This window comes from Moschus berezovskii, chromosome 8, assembly GCF_049115385.1.
Source record: "Moschus berezovskii isolate FMDL1 chromosome 8, NW_MosBer_1.0, whole genome shotgun sequence".
Taxonomy (NCBI): domain Eukaryota; kingdom Metazoa; phylum Chordata; class Mammalia; order Artiodactyla; family Moschidae; genus Moschus; species Moschus berezovskii.
The window spans coordinates 67,719,301-67,735,996 of record NC_142467.1 but is presented as its reverse complement, the minus strand read 5'-3'; the positions used below and the strand labels follow the sequence as shown (position 1 = coordinate 67,735,996).

General features: G+C 36.3%; 1 protein-coding gene across 3 annotated transcripts in view; it reads right to left on the bottom strand.

Annotated features, from left to right (window-relative positions):
• The window catches only part of AFF4 (ALF transcription elongation factor 4), an 83,455-nt gene that overhangs the window by 39,139 nt on the left and 27,620 nt on the right, over window positions 1-16,696 (bottom strand). The window contains exons 2-6 of one of the 3 annotated variants that reach the window (XM_055431313.2): window positions 16,071-16,162; window positions 15,242-15,368; window positions 11,885-12,679; window positions 10,496-10,540; window positions 6,126-6,212 (exon numbers count right to left, since the gene is read on the bottom strand). In XM_055431313.2, coding sequence (XP_055287288.1) covers window positions 6,126-6,212; window positions 10,496-10,540; window positions 11,885-12,679; window positions 15,242-15,364 — 1,050 coding nt within the window. In that variant the 5' untranslated portion in view covers window positions 15,365-15,368; window positions 16,071-16,162. The remainder of the gene's footprint in view (window positions 1-6,125; window positions 6,213-10,495; window positions 10,541-11,884; window positions 12,680-15,241; window positions 15,369-16,070; window positions 16,163-16,696) is intronic. The other 2 variants (XM_055431312.2, XM_055431314.2) reach the window with 2 other exon arrangements.

Here is a 16,696-nt window from a genome sequence, read left to right as displayed (position 1 = left end):
GATAATCGGTTCTTATTTTTTCTGCTTATGGCATCTTTGTTTCTATTATGCATAAAGAGCTCATACTTGGAGAAGGACAACCTCAACTTTGCCATTTTCTTGTTTGGTCAGAAAAGGATTTGTGTGTTATTTTCTTTTGATAGTTTCACTGCAGGTAGGTCTTTTAAGCCATTTGTGCATTGGTGAAGATTAGCTGAATTAAAATCAGTTAACACAATCCATAAATAATCTTAACAAAGCACACTTAAAACTGCAACATGCCACAGCTAGGAAGAACAAATGAACAAGCATAACTCTACCAACTTTTCCATACTGAAAAGACCTAAACTTCTCTTTGGATACCTCACATACCAGACATAAAATGTGATCATAAAATGTGAGGGTTTGATTCCTGGTCAGGGAATTTAAGATCCAGCATGTCACGTGGTGGGGTCAAAAAGAAGTAAAACCCTGTAAAAGCAACCTAGTCAAAGCAGTAATCAGTAAGTAGCTAATTGAGCTGTTTCAGAAAAATAAAAAATCTAAACACAGTTCAGTTTGGTCATGTCCAACTCTTTGTGATCCCATGGACTGTAGCATGCCACGTGGTTTCCCTGTCCATCACCAACACCTGGAGCTTGATCAAACTCATGCCCATCAAGTCGGTGACGTCATCCAACCGCCTCATCCTCTGTCATCCCATTCTCCCCCTGGCTTCAATCTTTCCCACAGCAGGGTCTTTTCTAATGAGTCTGTTCTTCGAATGAGGTGGCTAAAGTATTGGCGCTTCAGCATCAGTCCTTCCAATGAATATTCAGGACTGATTTCCTTTAGGATGGACTGGTTGGATATCCCTACAGTCCAAGGGACTCTCAAGAGTCCTCTCCAACACCACAGTTCAAAAGCATCAATTCTTCAGTGCTCAGCTTTCTTTATTGTCCAACTCTCACATCCATACATGACTACTGGAAAACCATAGCTTTGAGTAAGTGGACCTTTGTTGGCAAAGTAATGTCTCTGCTTTTTAATATGCTGTCTAGATTTTGTCATAGCTTTTCTTCGAAGGAGCAAGAGTCTTTCAATTTCATGGCTGTAGTCACCATCTGCAGTGATTTTGGAGCCCAGGAAAATAAAGTCTCTCACAGTTCCCACTGTTTCTACTACTTACTTAGGTAAACAGAGTTACCTGAGTATATATTAATATATCTAAATTCAGTCAGCAAATATTCATTGAATAGCTATTATGTGCCAGAAACTATTCTATTGGTACCATCTAAATGGTTCAGTGGTTTATCTACAGCACCAAGAACACTGCCAGGGATTGTTCAAAACATACAGTTGAATATGAGTAAAGGTAGTCAAAAACTTTAGTTCACTTCAAACTATTACTGGAAAATCTACCAACTTATCCCTGATGCTGCTCATTCACTCTGCTTTCCCTCCTGTGAAAAAGAATGACATAATTGTGCTCTGGTGTGCATGCTCAGGCACTTCAGTTGTGTCCAACTCTTTGCAACCATATGGACACTATATAGCCCACCAGGCTCTTCTGCCCATGGGATTTTCCATGCCAGAATATTGCAGTCGGTTGCCATGCTGCCCTCCAGGGCATCATCCTGACTCAGGAATCTCCTGAATTGCAGGTGGATTTTTTACCCACTAAGCCAGCTGGGAAGTTCTAATTGTGCTCCAAGGCAAATATTCTCTACTTGGGCACAAATTTCAATTCCTCTTGTGAAGATTTCCTAAGATTACCTTCTTTCTTTCCCACTTATCACTTGCTTTTCCTTTTTAACAAGATCACTTTCATCAGCATATAAATATGATAAAATGCCCTCATCTTATAAAAAATACTCCCCAAGCAATATCATCATACCCTTTTTTGGCGCCACCACATTTCTCTGCTCTCTTCTACAGACAGTGCCTCAAAATAAAATCTGTTTATGTAATCACTGCCTCTAATACCTTTTTAGCCCACTGCAACCTTCTCTTGCCCTCATCTTTGTAACTAAAAATGTCACCAATAAAGAATACATTGTCAAAATTTCCCTGGTGGTCCAGAGGTTCAGAATCCCCCTTGCAAAGCAGTGGACATGGGTTCGATCCCTGGTCAGGGAACTAAGATCCCTCATGCTGCATGGCAACTAAGCCAACTAAGCCCATGTGCTGCAACTACTGAGCCCCCCACTCCCACCACAATTAAGAGAGACCAAGCACTACATGTTGAAACAAAGGTCCCACCTGCCACAACTAAGACCAGATGCAGTCAAATGAATAAAAATTTAAAAAAGAATACACTGTCAAATGCTATACGATATCACTTACATGTGAAACCTAAAACACGACACAAGTCAACTTATCTATGAAACAGGAACCAAATCACAGACATAAAGAACAGCATTGTGGTTGCCAAGGGGGAGGGGGCAGGAGAGGGATGGACTGGGAGTTTGGGATTAGCAGATACAAGCTATTATAAACAGAATGGATAAACAACAAGGTCCTACTGTATAGCATAGGGAACTATATTCAATATCCCATGATAAACCATATGGAAAAGAATATGAAAATGAATGTATATAAAACTGAATCACTTTGGACTCTAGCCCATCAGACTCCTCTGTCATGAAATTTCCTAGGCAAGAATACCACAGTGAGTTGACATTTCCACCCTGGAAAATCCTCAAATACTTACTTGAAAATAAAACTACATGCTTCTAAATAACCCATGGCTCTAAGAAGTCACAGAAGAAATTAGGGAAATATTTTGCACTGAATGATAATAAAAACACAATATATCACAATTTGTGAGAAACATTTTAAAAAAGGGCTTAGAGGGAAACTGATAGTTTTAAACACTTAAAACAAGAAATGTTTATAATTTATGATCTAAGCTTCCAAATTCATAAATCAGAAGAAAAGCAAGTGAAACCCAAAATAGGCAGAAAGAAGAAAATAATCACAATAAAAACAAAAATCAAAGAAACAGAAAACTGAAAAAGCTAAAGGATGGTTCTTGAACTGACAATAAAACTGATAAACGACTAGCTAGACAGATCAAGGAAAACATAAAGAGAAACTACAAATAACCAGTAGCAGGGGAAAGAGAACTTCACTATAGATCCTACAGACATTAAAGAATAAGTATAGCTTATTAATGACACTGGGCCAATAAATCTGACTGAAAAGAAAAAAACTACCAAAACTGACATAAGAAATAGAAAATTTGAATAGCTTTACATTTAATAAAGAAATAATAAATTTAATTTTTAATTTAAAATCTTCCAGTAGAGAATACTAGGGGTACAGGTAGCTTCACTGTTGAGTTATATTAAACATACAAGGAAGAATTAATGTTAATATTTCACAAACTATTTCAGAAAATAGAGATGAAGGGAACATTTCCTTGCTCCTTTTAAGAAGCCAGCACTATCCTGATATCAAACCAAAGATATTATTAGAAAAAAAAGAAAAAAGAAACCTATAAACATCACCCACTCAATGCTGGCATCATTCCCCCCACCCCGGGCAACGGTAAAAAATCTGAACTAATATTTCAAAAAGAAGAATGGCCAATAAGCTCATGAAGAGGTTTAGTGTCATTAGACAACAGGGAAATACAAATTAAAACCAGTATCAGATACTGCTAATGCCCAGTAAAATGGTTGAAACTAAAAAGAATAACAATACCAAATGTAGGATGTAAAACAAATGAAATCAGTCCTGAATATTCATTGGAAGGACTGATGCTGAAGCTGAAACTCCAACACTTTGGCCACCGATACAAAGAACTGACTCACTTTAGAAAAGACACTGATGATGGGAAAGATCGAAGGTGGGAGAAGGGGACGACAGAGGATGAGATGGTTGGATGGCATCACTGACTCGATGGACATGAGTTTGAGTAAGCTCCGGGAGTTGGTGATGGACAGGGAAGCCTGGTGTGCTGCAGTCCATGGGGTCGCAAACAGTCGGACATGACTAAGCGACTGAACTGAAAACAAATGAAACTATTATACACGGTTGGGAAATGGGAGTGGATAAGATAGGAGGGTGGTACAACCAATTTAGCACGCACTTGATACATAATCCAGAAATTCTACTTTTTTCTGTATGACTCAGTATACCCGTAAGAAAAGAAAATACAAGTTCACACAAAGAATTGTTAGTCAATGTTTATAAATACTCAATAGGTCAAATCTAGGAACAACTCAATGTTTATCAACAGGTGAATGAATAAATAAATTTTGGTATTTTTACACAATGGAAATAAAAATGAACTATGAATATAAAGAAAAACATTACTGATACATTCAAGAACATGGAAGAATTTCAAAAGTATATACTGAGCAGAAGAATGCAAATATGTATGCCAAAAATACATTGTATGGATTACATTTATATGAAATTCAAGAGAAAGCAAAACTTACCTATAGTGACATAGAACAGATAGCAATTGTGTGGGGCCAGTGGTGGGGTGAGGTGGACTGGAAAGGAACTTAAGGGAACTTTGTGGGTTGAAGGAAATGTTCTAATTCTTAACTAACATGGTGCTTACAAAGGTGCATATGTCTATCAAAACTCAGGCTGTACATTATATGTGCATTTTTAATGTGTAAACATAGCTGCTTTAAAAAGTAAAAGAATGGTATGACACTCATACATGCAGAGTTTTCTCTCTACCTCATTATCACTCACAAAAATAAATGGAGCTAAATATAAACAAAAGGAAATAAAACTGCACTCACATTAAAAGAAAAATGAGAAGTTATGTTTATGATCCTGGAGATGGAAAAACCTTCTTTAACAAGACATTAAAGAGCAAAAGCTTTATACAAGAGAAAGATAAATTTATTCATTAAACAAAATCTTTTAGACCATAAAACTTAAATGGGCACTAAGTGGGAGAAACATTTGCAGTATGTGGAATAAATTATTCAAATCCAGAATTCAAACAAAACAACCTAAACAAAAACAGAAATTTTCCTAAAACTTATTAGGCAAAAGGTATAGCCCAAAGGGCAGAAGAAACAGGCCAATTAATCCACATAGACATTAAATGGATGACAACTCTATAAAGATGATGAACCTCCCCAGAATAGTATTCTATTTCCTACTCAAAAGATTGGTGCTTAAAATAACAAATAGCAGTGTACATGTAAGGAATAAAAGGAAATACAAGTGCAGGTACTGACTAGCACAATTACCACAGAGGGAATTTGAGAGTATATATTAACTATATACTATACTTTCAATATTCAACAATTTTATTTCTTGCTTTTTACACAAAAGAAACTCATATGCACACAAGAAGGCATGAATAAAAGTTATCCACTATAACAATGTTTATAGAAATGAAAACCTGGCAACAAGATAAATATCAAAGAGAAATGGCTAAATAAATTTAAATTAAGATATAAAATGGATACAATTAAAAGAACTGAATACCTCTATACATAATATATTTCATATAATAACATGAAAAAGTATCTAAGATCTATTGCTGACTGATTAAAAAATACAGAATAATATATCTATATAGAAATTAAATGAGAAAATGTTTATATGTAATGATTCCATATATGTACATATAAATGCATTTGAAAAGACTTGGAAACGTATGCATGAAGTAGCCCTGGTAAGATGGAGGAGGCAGAATATAGAGAAGGCTATTATTAGGGGTCCTTCCTGCATTATTGGTATAACTATAAATTAATGTTTAAAAAAACAAATCTGTTGATTTTAGATGAGCTTGGAATTATTGTCTGAAGAACTGTTACCACAGGCTGTAAGTATGGTTGTTGCATCCTCTGGAAACGAGTTCCTCATACAAACAGCTTGGGAAACCCTTACCATCTGTGGCTGAGAACATCATAATAGTTCACAACAAGCAGTGATGACCTCTAGGTCTCTATCATAAATTGCTTTCAAAGATTTTCCAAGTTTCTCTCAATCTAAGTCAATCTCAATTCTACGGTCTAGTTTTATTTTCTTCATAGTAATTATCACTATCTGAAGTTACCTATTCATTCACTTATTATCTATCTCCCACTAAAATGGGAATGGCAAGATAATTCTGAATTCACATGATTTTAGTCAAGCCATTTAGAGTTTTCTTACAGTATAAAGACACATTTTTTTTTACTTACCTTAGTTGGAAAAGGAAATTTGGAAGGTTCTGTTTTGCATGGTGTATGAATAGCCGTTAGAGGGGGAGGCCATGAATGCGTCATCTCCTGAAATGTAATTATTACAGTTTGTTTTCAAGCAGGTCAAGGATAAAAATCACACAGCTAAAAACCAGATCTGTCTTATAAATGCTGGTTTTGTGACTGCTCCTCCAGAGGTGTACATATTTAATCAATAAATATTAATTAAGCACAATGTGTGCAAGGCACTATGGGGTAGGTAACAGGAAGACAGTTTACACTCTGACTTCAAGGAGGTTAGAGTTAAGGTGATAAGACCTGTGAATAGTAATAGAAATCAGCCTGTAACCAAATACAGGGCACACAGTAAAATGCTACTAAGGAAGAGCTTGCTACAGGAGTGGGAAAGGGGGATAACAATAAGAAAAGAAGCCAGCTTTTACTGTGTACCTTTAATGGGCCAGATACTGTGCTATTTTACGTCTGGTACTCAGCTAGTAGTCATAATGACATTATGAGGTAGATACCATTATTATCCTGACTCTACGTAGGATAAAACTGAAGCATAGAGATTAAGTTATTTACTCAAGGTCATATACTTAGTTAGTAAAGGACACAGAATTTGATCCTGGGTAGTCTCTCTGCAGAGTCCATTCACTGATCTGACATTTTGGTCAAGTGGAGAAAATCAGAAGAAAGGTTTCAAATGCACACATAGAGGAAGACAGACAAGTATGACTACATGTGTGATTTCATTCAATGCCTTCTGTCTAATCATATGCCAAGTATGTCCAAGTTGAAGTTTGGATACAATCACAATGTATATGTTAGAGATGCAGGGAACAGAGAGGTAACAGACCCAGAATAAAGAAGAAGTATTTTATCTCTGGCACGTAGTTCAAAGCCAGCCATCAAGTAGATTGAGAAAATACAATGAATTAATGGTGGTATAACCTTTAGGAATTTATTCTATAGCTATACCCACACAGTTATGTAAAGATACATGTTCAAGGGATTCACACTAAAAAAATGAGAACAACCTAAACACCAACAACATAGGATTAATTAAATTACCAGACACTCACACAATGGCACACCAAGCAAACAGAAATATGAGAAAGTTATCTTCTGAAATGAAATGATACCCCCAGTTACTGCTAAATGCCAAATACACATCAGTGTATGTCCTCATAAATACTGATTTACGGAAAAATCTCTCAGAGACAGTTAACCTTTGAACAGAATGGCTGAAGGAAGAAGAGATGAGAACACTTGATACAGCTTCTACCACTCAAATCTCTTGAAATAGTCACCTGCACTCAGCTTGCTCTTTATCCTCTTACAATGCTTTATGTCTTTAATAGTATTTCACTTTCTGAAGTAATTGTATATAGTTGATTATTTCCTACATTGTGCTCGAAAATGTCAGCTCAAAGGGTGTGACACTAACACTGTTATCACCACTATATCCCTGGTGCTTGACACACAGCAGGTACACAGTAAACTCTGAATTAATAAATCATTTCTTACAATAAGTATATTACTTTTAGAGTAAAAGAAGCTTTTTATTTCCTTTAAGTTTGTGATGAGGTTCCCAGAAAAAAAAATATGACTATAAGTATAAAGAAAACACAAAGGCAATGTGAACCTGAGCTTCCTTATATGCCGCACATAGGGAAGGGAAAAGAAACAGAAACTTATATGCCCCAGGTTTTCAATGTTGGCACTTTACACGTTAAACACCGAAATCCTCTCGATAAAAAATCTGTTTAACTCCCTACTGTCAAATGACTGAGCATCTATTACACCCAAGGCCATGTGTCAAGTCATACAGATACATAAAATATATAATAAATGGCTTTCCTTGTGGCTCAACTGGTAAAGAATCTGACTGCAATGCGGGAGACCTGGGTTTGATCCCTGGGTTGGGAAGATCCCTGGAGAAGGGAAAGGTTACCCACTCTGGTATTCTGGCCTGGAGAATTCTGTGGACTGTATAGTTCATGGGGTCGCAAAGAGTTGGACACCACTGAGAGATTTTCACTCAATATGATAAATGGTCAGTAATATCATAGAAATAATTAAATACAAGAAAATCTTAAGACTTCTTCCAGGTATTAACATGTCATGCATTTCTGAGGATTTAAGAGTAAAGATATATGCTCCCTTAGACTTTTTACATACATGGCAACTGAAAAATGAAAGCAATGAGTCATCATTGTGGTCTGATAATCTGACATGGGGGGAAAAGGATTTTAGTGGGATTCTAAGAAAAAACAGAATCTGTAAATAACTGAAGAGGAAGGAGAAACACATTCTATGAAAGTTTACAGAGATGAAAGAATACGAAAGGGTATGGCTTAGGGAAAGCGGTTTGGGAAAAGTGGTCAATCTGTAGTGGGAGAGGTTGAAACTGGTCTGTATACAGACTAACATTTAAAATGTTAAATTTGCACACTATTCTTTTTAGGGGCCTTAGAGAGCCTGAAAACTTCTTAGAAGGAAATTATGAAGACAAAGGATTAAAGCAAAGAATATGGCAGCTATACAGAAGACAGATGAGCAGGGAGACTCCAGACAGAAAGTCAGAGTGAGGACTGTATATACAATTACTAAAGCTCAAAGTGGCAGAAATGGAAACAAAGGAACAAACATTTTCAAGAAATTTTCAAAGTCTTGCATGTAATTTTGTGGTTAAACAGAACATGAGAGGAAAAAGTGAAAGATAATTAGGATTCTACAATTAGCCAGGAAGAACAGGGATACTACTAATAGAAGTTAAGTCTGATAAATATGGCTTCAGACATATCTGAAGAGGCAGGGAGAAACCCAAACAGAGACCCACCTAAGAAGCAATGAAGAAACAAACCAAAACCCAAAGGAGGCCAAGACAGGAGAGAAAGATTTGGATAGCTGTCTAACAGCTAAAGCCCAAAGGATGGAGGAAAATTTTATCAAAGAAGAAAGAGAGAGGCGCACTGGCTTAAAAAATGAACTCAAATTTAAGAGATAAGAGAAGACACAAGCTTTCCCAAAGGGCAACTTTGGAATGTTGAGAATTCGAGACAAGAAAAGGTGTGTAGAAAATAAAAACAACGTAACAATCAAGGAAGAAAAAACTGGTGTTTCCAGAAGGAAAAAATAAAAATTCTTTAAAACAGCAGAAAGAGTAGAGAACTCAAATGAAGCCTCTAATGGCATGGGAGGTAATGACCTTGGAGAAACAAGTTCAGGAGAACGGCAGAGGTAAAAGAGATTTTAGTAGGCTAAAGGATGGACAGGGAAGCCTGGTGTGCTGCAGTCCATGGGGTCTCAGAGTTGAACACAACTTAGCGGCTGAAAAACAACAAAAGAAAAGAAGGACAAAATAAGCAGCAGCAGTCAATGCAAGCAACCTTTCTAAACTATACACAGTGAAGGGGACTTCCCTGGTGGTGCAGTGGATAAGAGTCCGCCGGCCAAAATGCAGGGGACAAAGGTTTAATTCTGATCCGGGAAGGTCCCACATCCCTCGCAGCAACTAAGCCCATGTGCCACAACTACTGAGCCTGCACTCTAGAGCTGCAACTACTGAAGCCCACGTGCTCTAGAACCTGTGCTCTGCAACAAAATAAGCCCATGCAACAAATCAAAGAGTAGCTTCCACTTGCCACAACTACAGAAAGCCTGTGCAAAGCAACGAAGACCCAGCGCAGTCAAAAATAAATAAAAAAAAATTTAAAGTACATACAGTCAAATACAAGTACAGACACAAAAATTCAGGTGTACACAAGAAGTACAAATAATATGTGACTGATGGTTTTTGTCCATTGAGCCAAAAACAGGTTCTTTTTCCAACAGACATTTTCTTTTCCCAACAGAAGAATGTACTCTTTAGTCATGTGTCAAGTTTAAACATATTCCATCAAACACTCAAAATGTGTAGTATTCAGAGAAGAATTTTTATGTATATCTCATCAGTATATACAGATGAACTGCAAAGCAAGCTATTTTCAACACAATGGTTTGATAACTACTGAGATTTTAAGCATTTCAAATTATTAACTGATAAACCTAAGAAGGTATAGATATATTTGGCTTCTTCCTCTTTTCAAAGCAAACTGTTAAGACCAGAATTTGTTTTTACTTACAAACAAAACCCCCAGCTTTTTGAGGGCAAATAGTAAACAAACCAAGTAGTTCAGAACTTAAGTACGAATATAAACAGAAAAGAGCCAGTTATTTTTGATGGACACAATCAGGTTATACATGTAATCAGTCTGCTGCAGCTTCAGATACTTTGTGAAATACAGGGGGGAGGAGGGTAAGAGGGTAGCAGAGCATTATAATTAAAGAGACGAACTATTTAAAAAAAAAAACCAAAAACTTACTTTAAGAATTTCATCCACACAACTCACATCCCCAGAAGCAGATGCCTAAAAAAAGAGGAAAAGAAACACATATTAGGTCTGAAGTCATTTCTTATTAGGTTTTTATCATTTGTTGTACAGATTAACATTATTAGAAATAAAAGTAACATTAAAGATATATTTGGTATCCCACTACTCAAAGCCAGAACGCTAATTAGAATCTTTGGACTAATTTCCTTAAATACAAAATTTCAAGTACTAAAAAATTTTACCACCAAACTGTACATGATTGGAAATTTTAAAAAAAGTTTTTCTAGAAATCTTATCTTGCTTATATTTGGATTAGAAATAACTTTTAAAATGTAGTTTTTTCAGCTGAACAAGATGTTAAAGCTTAAAAGTCAATTTATATACAAAATATACTATGATACTGAGATCATCATTTTACATAAACTAACAAACAGAGTAAAACCAGTATTATTGAAAGATTAGCTGTCTGGAACACAATGTACATTTTACATAATATTTCTTAAATCAGGAAGGTTAAATTTCTTCTGAAGCACAAACAACAACTGAGTTATGGTGAAGTCTAGCTCTAAGGATCACATTATAATGTGTAAAGAAAGAACAAATCACCACTTTACTGTTCTCTTGAGAGAATTAATTAGATGACAAATGTCAGGAAGAATGCGTTTCCCAAGGCCACAAGAAAGATTTTTAAATGTCCTCAAAACATCATTTTACCTATCCCCCATCCCTTCCTCCACTGTTTTTAGCTATGAGCTGTAATTTTCAGCTACTGATATAGCTTAAAAAAATTTTTATTGCAAAAACTAGAGTAAAGGATAAAATTTCAGCTATTTCACAAAGAATGCTCACTGTTCTGAATAGAATGTTTTGGTACATAGTTCCAAATACGTTAAATTTCAACCCACCGCTATCCCTGGAGCAGTGGCCGCAAACCTTTAAGTATACCCAGAGAAAAGGATTATGGCATCCAAATCATAAAACATTACCGTCTCCATGCAACCAAAAAAGTTTCAACATTTACCACAATGAACCATGCCCACATCTTATCGATGAGTATTGCAATGAGAAGTAATTTTTTAAAAAACGAAACAAAATGTATTATCCCATAAAATCAAAATGAGGAAACCTAAGGTATTGAGAGATCATGTTTTAATTCTATAACTGACTAGTCATTTTAATATTTGAAAACAACAAATGACCTTTTTTCTACTACTCAAGTATCTAAGAGCTCTATGGATTCACTTGGGAGTCAATCACAAATTTTTCCTTGAACTTTTACATTCCTTACTGTTAAGACAAAGAGTTCAAGTTCAATCATAATTTCAGTGTAAACTGCTTCATACAGTTACAATGTTAAAAAGCTTTCAATGTGTGACTTACATCCAATGGTTGGGAAGGTATTTTCAACTTGGTGAGATGTGCTTTACTGCTGGGCTTCAGTTCAGTCATGCTGTTGCCATGAGACTGGCTGCTGTAGTGTTCAGAAGACAGCTTTGGTTCCATGGACTCCTGTCCATCCATGGGCCGCACATAGGCAGTGGGTTTCTGTAGCATTGAGCTGGACTTTGACATCAATGAAGGTGGGAAAGACTGATTTGAGTGCTGCCCACTTGAAAAAGGTACACGGGAGGGAGAATCCCAGTTTGCATCAGGGTCCCGAGGTGATTTGGAACGCTGATGTTCTTTGCTATGGTGATCATTCCCATGAGACCTGGAATGACTGGAGCTTAATGAAGAAACAGCCTGGGGTTTTCCAGGGCTGGAAGAGCGTGATTTGGAGTGTTCTGATCCATGCTGGCCTTTTTTTCGGCTACTGCTCCCACCACTGCTGTATGAGTCACGGTCATGTCTCTGGCCACTACTATTAGTGCCACCACTGGCACCTGCACTGGCCCGCTGGCTACTGTGTCCACTCTGTAAGCCTGAGGACCGTTTCTGAGACTGAGAAGTGCTGGGTGCAGGTCCTACTGGAGTCCATTTGCTACTCTGATGAGAGCTCCCATGTCTCTGTTCAAAGAAATTTGGGTTAGATTTTTCATCTGCTGTCGGCGGTACTGTAGGCTTGGGAATTGCAACAAGCTTTGGTATAGATCTGTCTCCTATGAAATCCTTCATTTCATCGTAGTTTCCAAGCATACTCTGAATACGACTTGACAGCTTATCTTCTTTGCTAGTCTACAAAGAAAAAGTAAAATAAAACTATAAAATAAGCATAACTAGAAATAAAAGATGCTTCCAAACTAACTTCATAAACTTTAAATGGAAAGGGACTTTTCAAAAGGAGGTCTCATCTCATATGTTAAGGTTAAGATCTCAAAGCAAACTCCAAATACATATTTTTTTATGGTGAAAAAGAAAATGCACTGTAAGTGAAAAACCTTCACATTAAAATAATAATATTCTAGAGGACACTGAGAAATATATATACAACAGACTATAGGAGATCTTTTAAAAATCCAAATTCACTAATAAATATACTAGAACAGTAGTGAAAACATTTTGAAGAGCAGGAAAAGTAATTATGCCTTTACATAATTAAGTTCCAAATCAGGAGATTAGCCAATACTCATACTTTTGGCAGTCAAGGAAAACAACATATTCCTTACAATTCAATGTTATAGTTAAAAGCAGAAGTAAAAAGCTGAATGAAACACACTATATATACTTAATTGTCTTTTTTAATTAATAATTCCTTCTGTTACTGGGACACATCAAGTTAATAAAAGTCAACAACAAATTAAGCATGGAAAATCCAGTGACAAATTTTTAAATTTTGGCTATTAATTGTGACCATCAAGTTCTCCAACTTTTGAGGTCAAAAGTGTATACTGAGTTTCAAAAATTATTTTTGAATAATAAGATCCAAGATGTCTACAAACTTTAGGACTCTTTCACATTCATATATGTGAAAGAAAAAAGTTGACTGATTACATATAAAGGAAATCAAGACTGAAAAACAAACAGAAGACCCTGAACCACCAGTATTTATTCTGTGGTTGGTTTGAATCAGTAAGGACTTTAGATTATATGAAAATCAGTCTGAGAGGTAAATGTACAGCAATTTATTGACAACATCAAGGTCAGAAATCAAATCCTATTCACTGGATATTTACATACTACACACCATACAACAAAATAAAATGGTAGTATGAGTCAAAGATTCTGGACCAAACTCCTGTTCTTTTCAAAATGTCTTTAATCCCAAAGTATTGTGTTATACTCATAAATTATGTCAGTCTAACTGCCCTTCATTGGACAATCTTAAAAGCTCTGAATAAATGGCTACTTATAGATCTCACAAATGGTTTCTACAAACACTAAATGTTGTAAGAGTAAACCAAGGATTTGCTGTTAATTTGTATTTCGTGAGAAAAAAATCTAACATACTTTCAACATCATACTATGAAGCCAACAATGATCACTGGTGCTGTAATACATATTATTATAGCTATTCTACACAATATAAGCCTTTAAATTATAGTAATACTTCCAATGAAATTGTTAGAAAGTGTGAATGTGTTAGTCACTCAATTGTGTCCAACTCTTTGTAACTCCATGGACCGCAGCCCGTCTGTCCACGGAATTTTCCTGGAGTGGGTAGCCATTCCCTTCTCCAGGGGATCTTCCTGACCCAGGGATCAAACCTGCATCTGCTGCACTGCAGGCAGATTCTTTACCACTAAGCCATCAGGAAAGCTTACTTCCAATGAAATTCAAAGCCAAATCAAATATGAGAGAAACATTTGTGGCCACTACAGTTACATTAAAGTCATCAGATTCAGTTTGGGTTGGATCCCTGGGTCTGGAAGATCCTCTGGAGGAAGGCATGGCAACCCACTGCAGCATTCTTGCCAGGAAAATTCTATGGACAGAGGAGCCTAGAGGGTTATAGTCCATAGGGTCACAAAGAATTGGACATTACTGAAGCAACTGAACATGCACACACGCAAATCAAGCATAACTTTATAGTTTTTTAAAAAAAGGCAATTAAAAAAGGCAATTAGTTCAACTTATTGAACACATCTGACAACATGCTTTAATCTAAATTTGACATTGTTAATTAAGCCATTAAACATATAAAAAGAAAATCAGAGAATCTAGTATATAACAGAAAAAGAACCAGATTGATACTGAAAACACTTTTATTCAAATATACTGAAACGTGATAAACTAGTAAGCAAATGGCAAGAAATAGGGAAAAACAAAAGAATTTATGAAATATTTCTCTTTGACTCATGCTATACCCAAACATCCAAGGAAACAGCTGATGATGTGCATTGATAAAGAAACTTAATTTAGTTCAAGGTTCAGAAAGGTAAAATGCCTGCCAAGGGCTAGTGGTAGAGCTGGAAATAAAGATAGGAATGTTTGAGCTAATCCATACTTAAGGAGTTATAAGACAGAAATGGGATGGTGGTGGGGTGAGGGGTTGTAAGGATGACTTTAGGGCACTAGTGATGTTATATTTCTTGATTTGGGTATTAATTATGTGAGATTGCTCATAAGGTGAATGAAAATTCTTTCACCTATAACACCTACTTTGTGTACTTTTCTGTACATATGTTATATAGCAATGAAAAATTTATACCAAAGAAGTACATTCTATTATGAGGAAAGGAAAAAATGTTCAAGGGCATAACACAGTAACTCTTTCTAATATAAAAACTCAAGTTTAAACATTTTAAAAGCAAAATATGTTACATTATAGGGGGAAAAAACATTCAAAGGACAACTTACAACTTTGTATGGCTCAGCAAAGAGAGGAGAGCTAGGTGGGAAGGCGTCGTCACCCTGCTGAATTTCCTGATTCCGCCTTTCCCGTTCTTTCATACGCAGCACATTCCGGTCTTCACGGTTCATGTTGCTATGAAGAGAAACAAAACCTTTACATCACACAAAAAAAGGAAAAATTAAATGTTCTATACTCATTTTGTCAGTTTAACGCTTCAATGAGATATTCCCTTTTAACTTTCAAGTGGTAACAGGCATTAGTACTGAAGTTGGGTTTTGGCAATGGTTTTATCTACTAAATAAAAGAGGACTTCCCTGGTGGTTCAGACGGTAAAGCGTCTGCCTACAATGCGGGAGACCCAGGTTCAATCCCTGGGTTGGGAAGATCTCCTGGAGAAGGAAATGGCAACCCACTCCAGTATTCTTGCCTGGAAAATCCCATGGGCGGAGGAGCCTAGTAGGCTACAGTCCGTGGGGTCACAAAGAGTCAGACACGACTGAGCGACTTCACATTCACGTTATCTACTAAAAACCGACAGTGTCTTCCCACAACTATCCAGATAGGAAACACTGGCCCAGGATATTAGGATCCACCCCATTTAAACACTTAGCCTTATGAATTTTTTAAGTTTTCTGCTAGCTAAAAGTCAGCTAAAACTTATGTATTCAGAGGAAAAGTAGTACTTAAACTCATAATTCTTAGTATTTCCTATAAGCCTTCTGTGGCTGCTTCTTCAGAAATCTAACTATTCTTTGTCATTAGAAGCATACAACCCACACCTACCTACCACCCCCACCCCCCAGGGTCCAGTGCTTTTCTCTACTTTCCATCTACCTTATCTTGATTTCTTTTTGTCCCAAACACAGCTTCCTTGGTGTCCATCCTTATGGCAGTTTGATCTCAGCTTTGCTGTTGCTCTAGATTCCCTAAAAAACGACATTTCTGCTCTAAATACATTAATATTTCAATTAACACCTCAATAAATGCCAACACTGAGGCTTTCAGCAGCAGAATCTAAAATTAACTTGGGTTAGTAACAGTAGTTGAAATTTTACAGAAAAAGTCTTTTGGGAGAAGGGGTAAATGAGGGTGTCATTTCTATTATAATCATGACAGTATGTTCTGTTTTCACTAAGAAGAAACCAAGGAAAGTAGTTTATATCAGTGGGATTTTTGGTCAATAGATAATAATGAAAACTGCTGTCTAATCCTGGGACAAGAGATTATCAGGGACTCTGCAACACACTCTTCCCTGGAGACAGATTTAATCATCTGTCCTAGTTATGCTTTGTTTTGCTTTGAAAGTTCTGTTGGAGGCCAAACAGAAAGACCAGGTTATACAGTGGAGTATTTCCAGCCTTATGATAAGATTCAGAAATTAAATTAAATCAGAAAATTAAAGTCAATCAAGACTGGTAGAAACTATAATTGCAAAATGAGAAAGGACAGCAAAACCAATA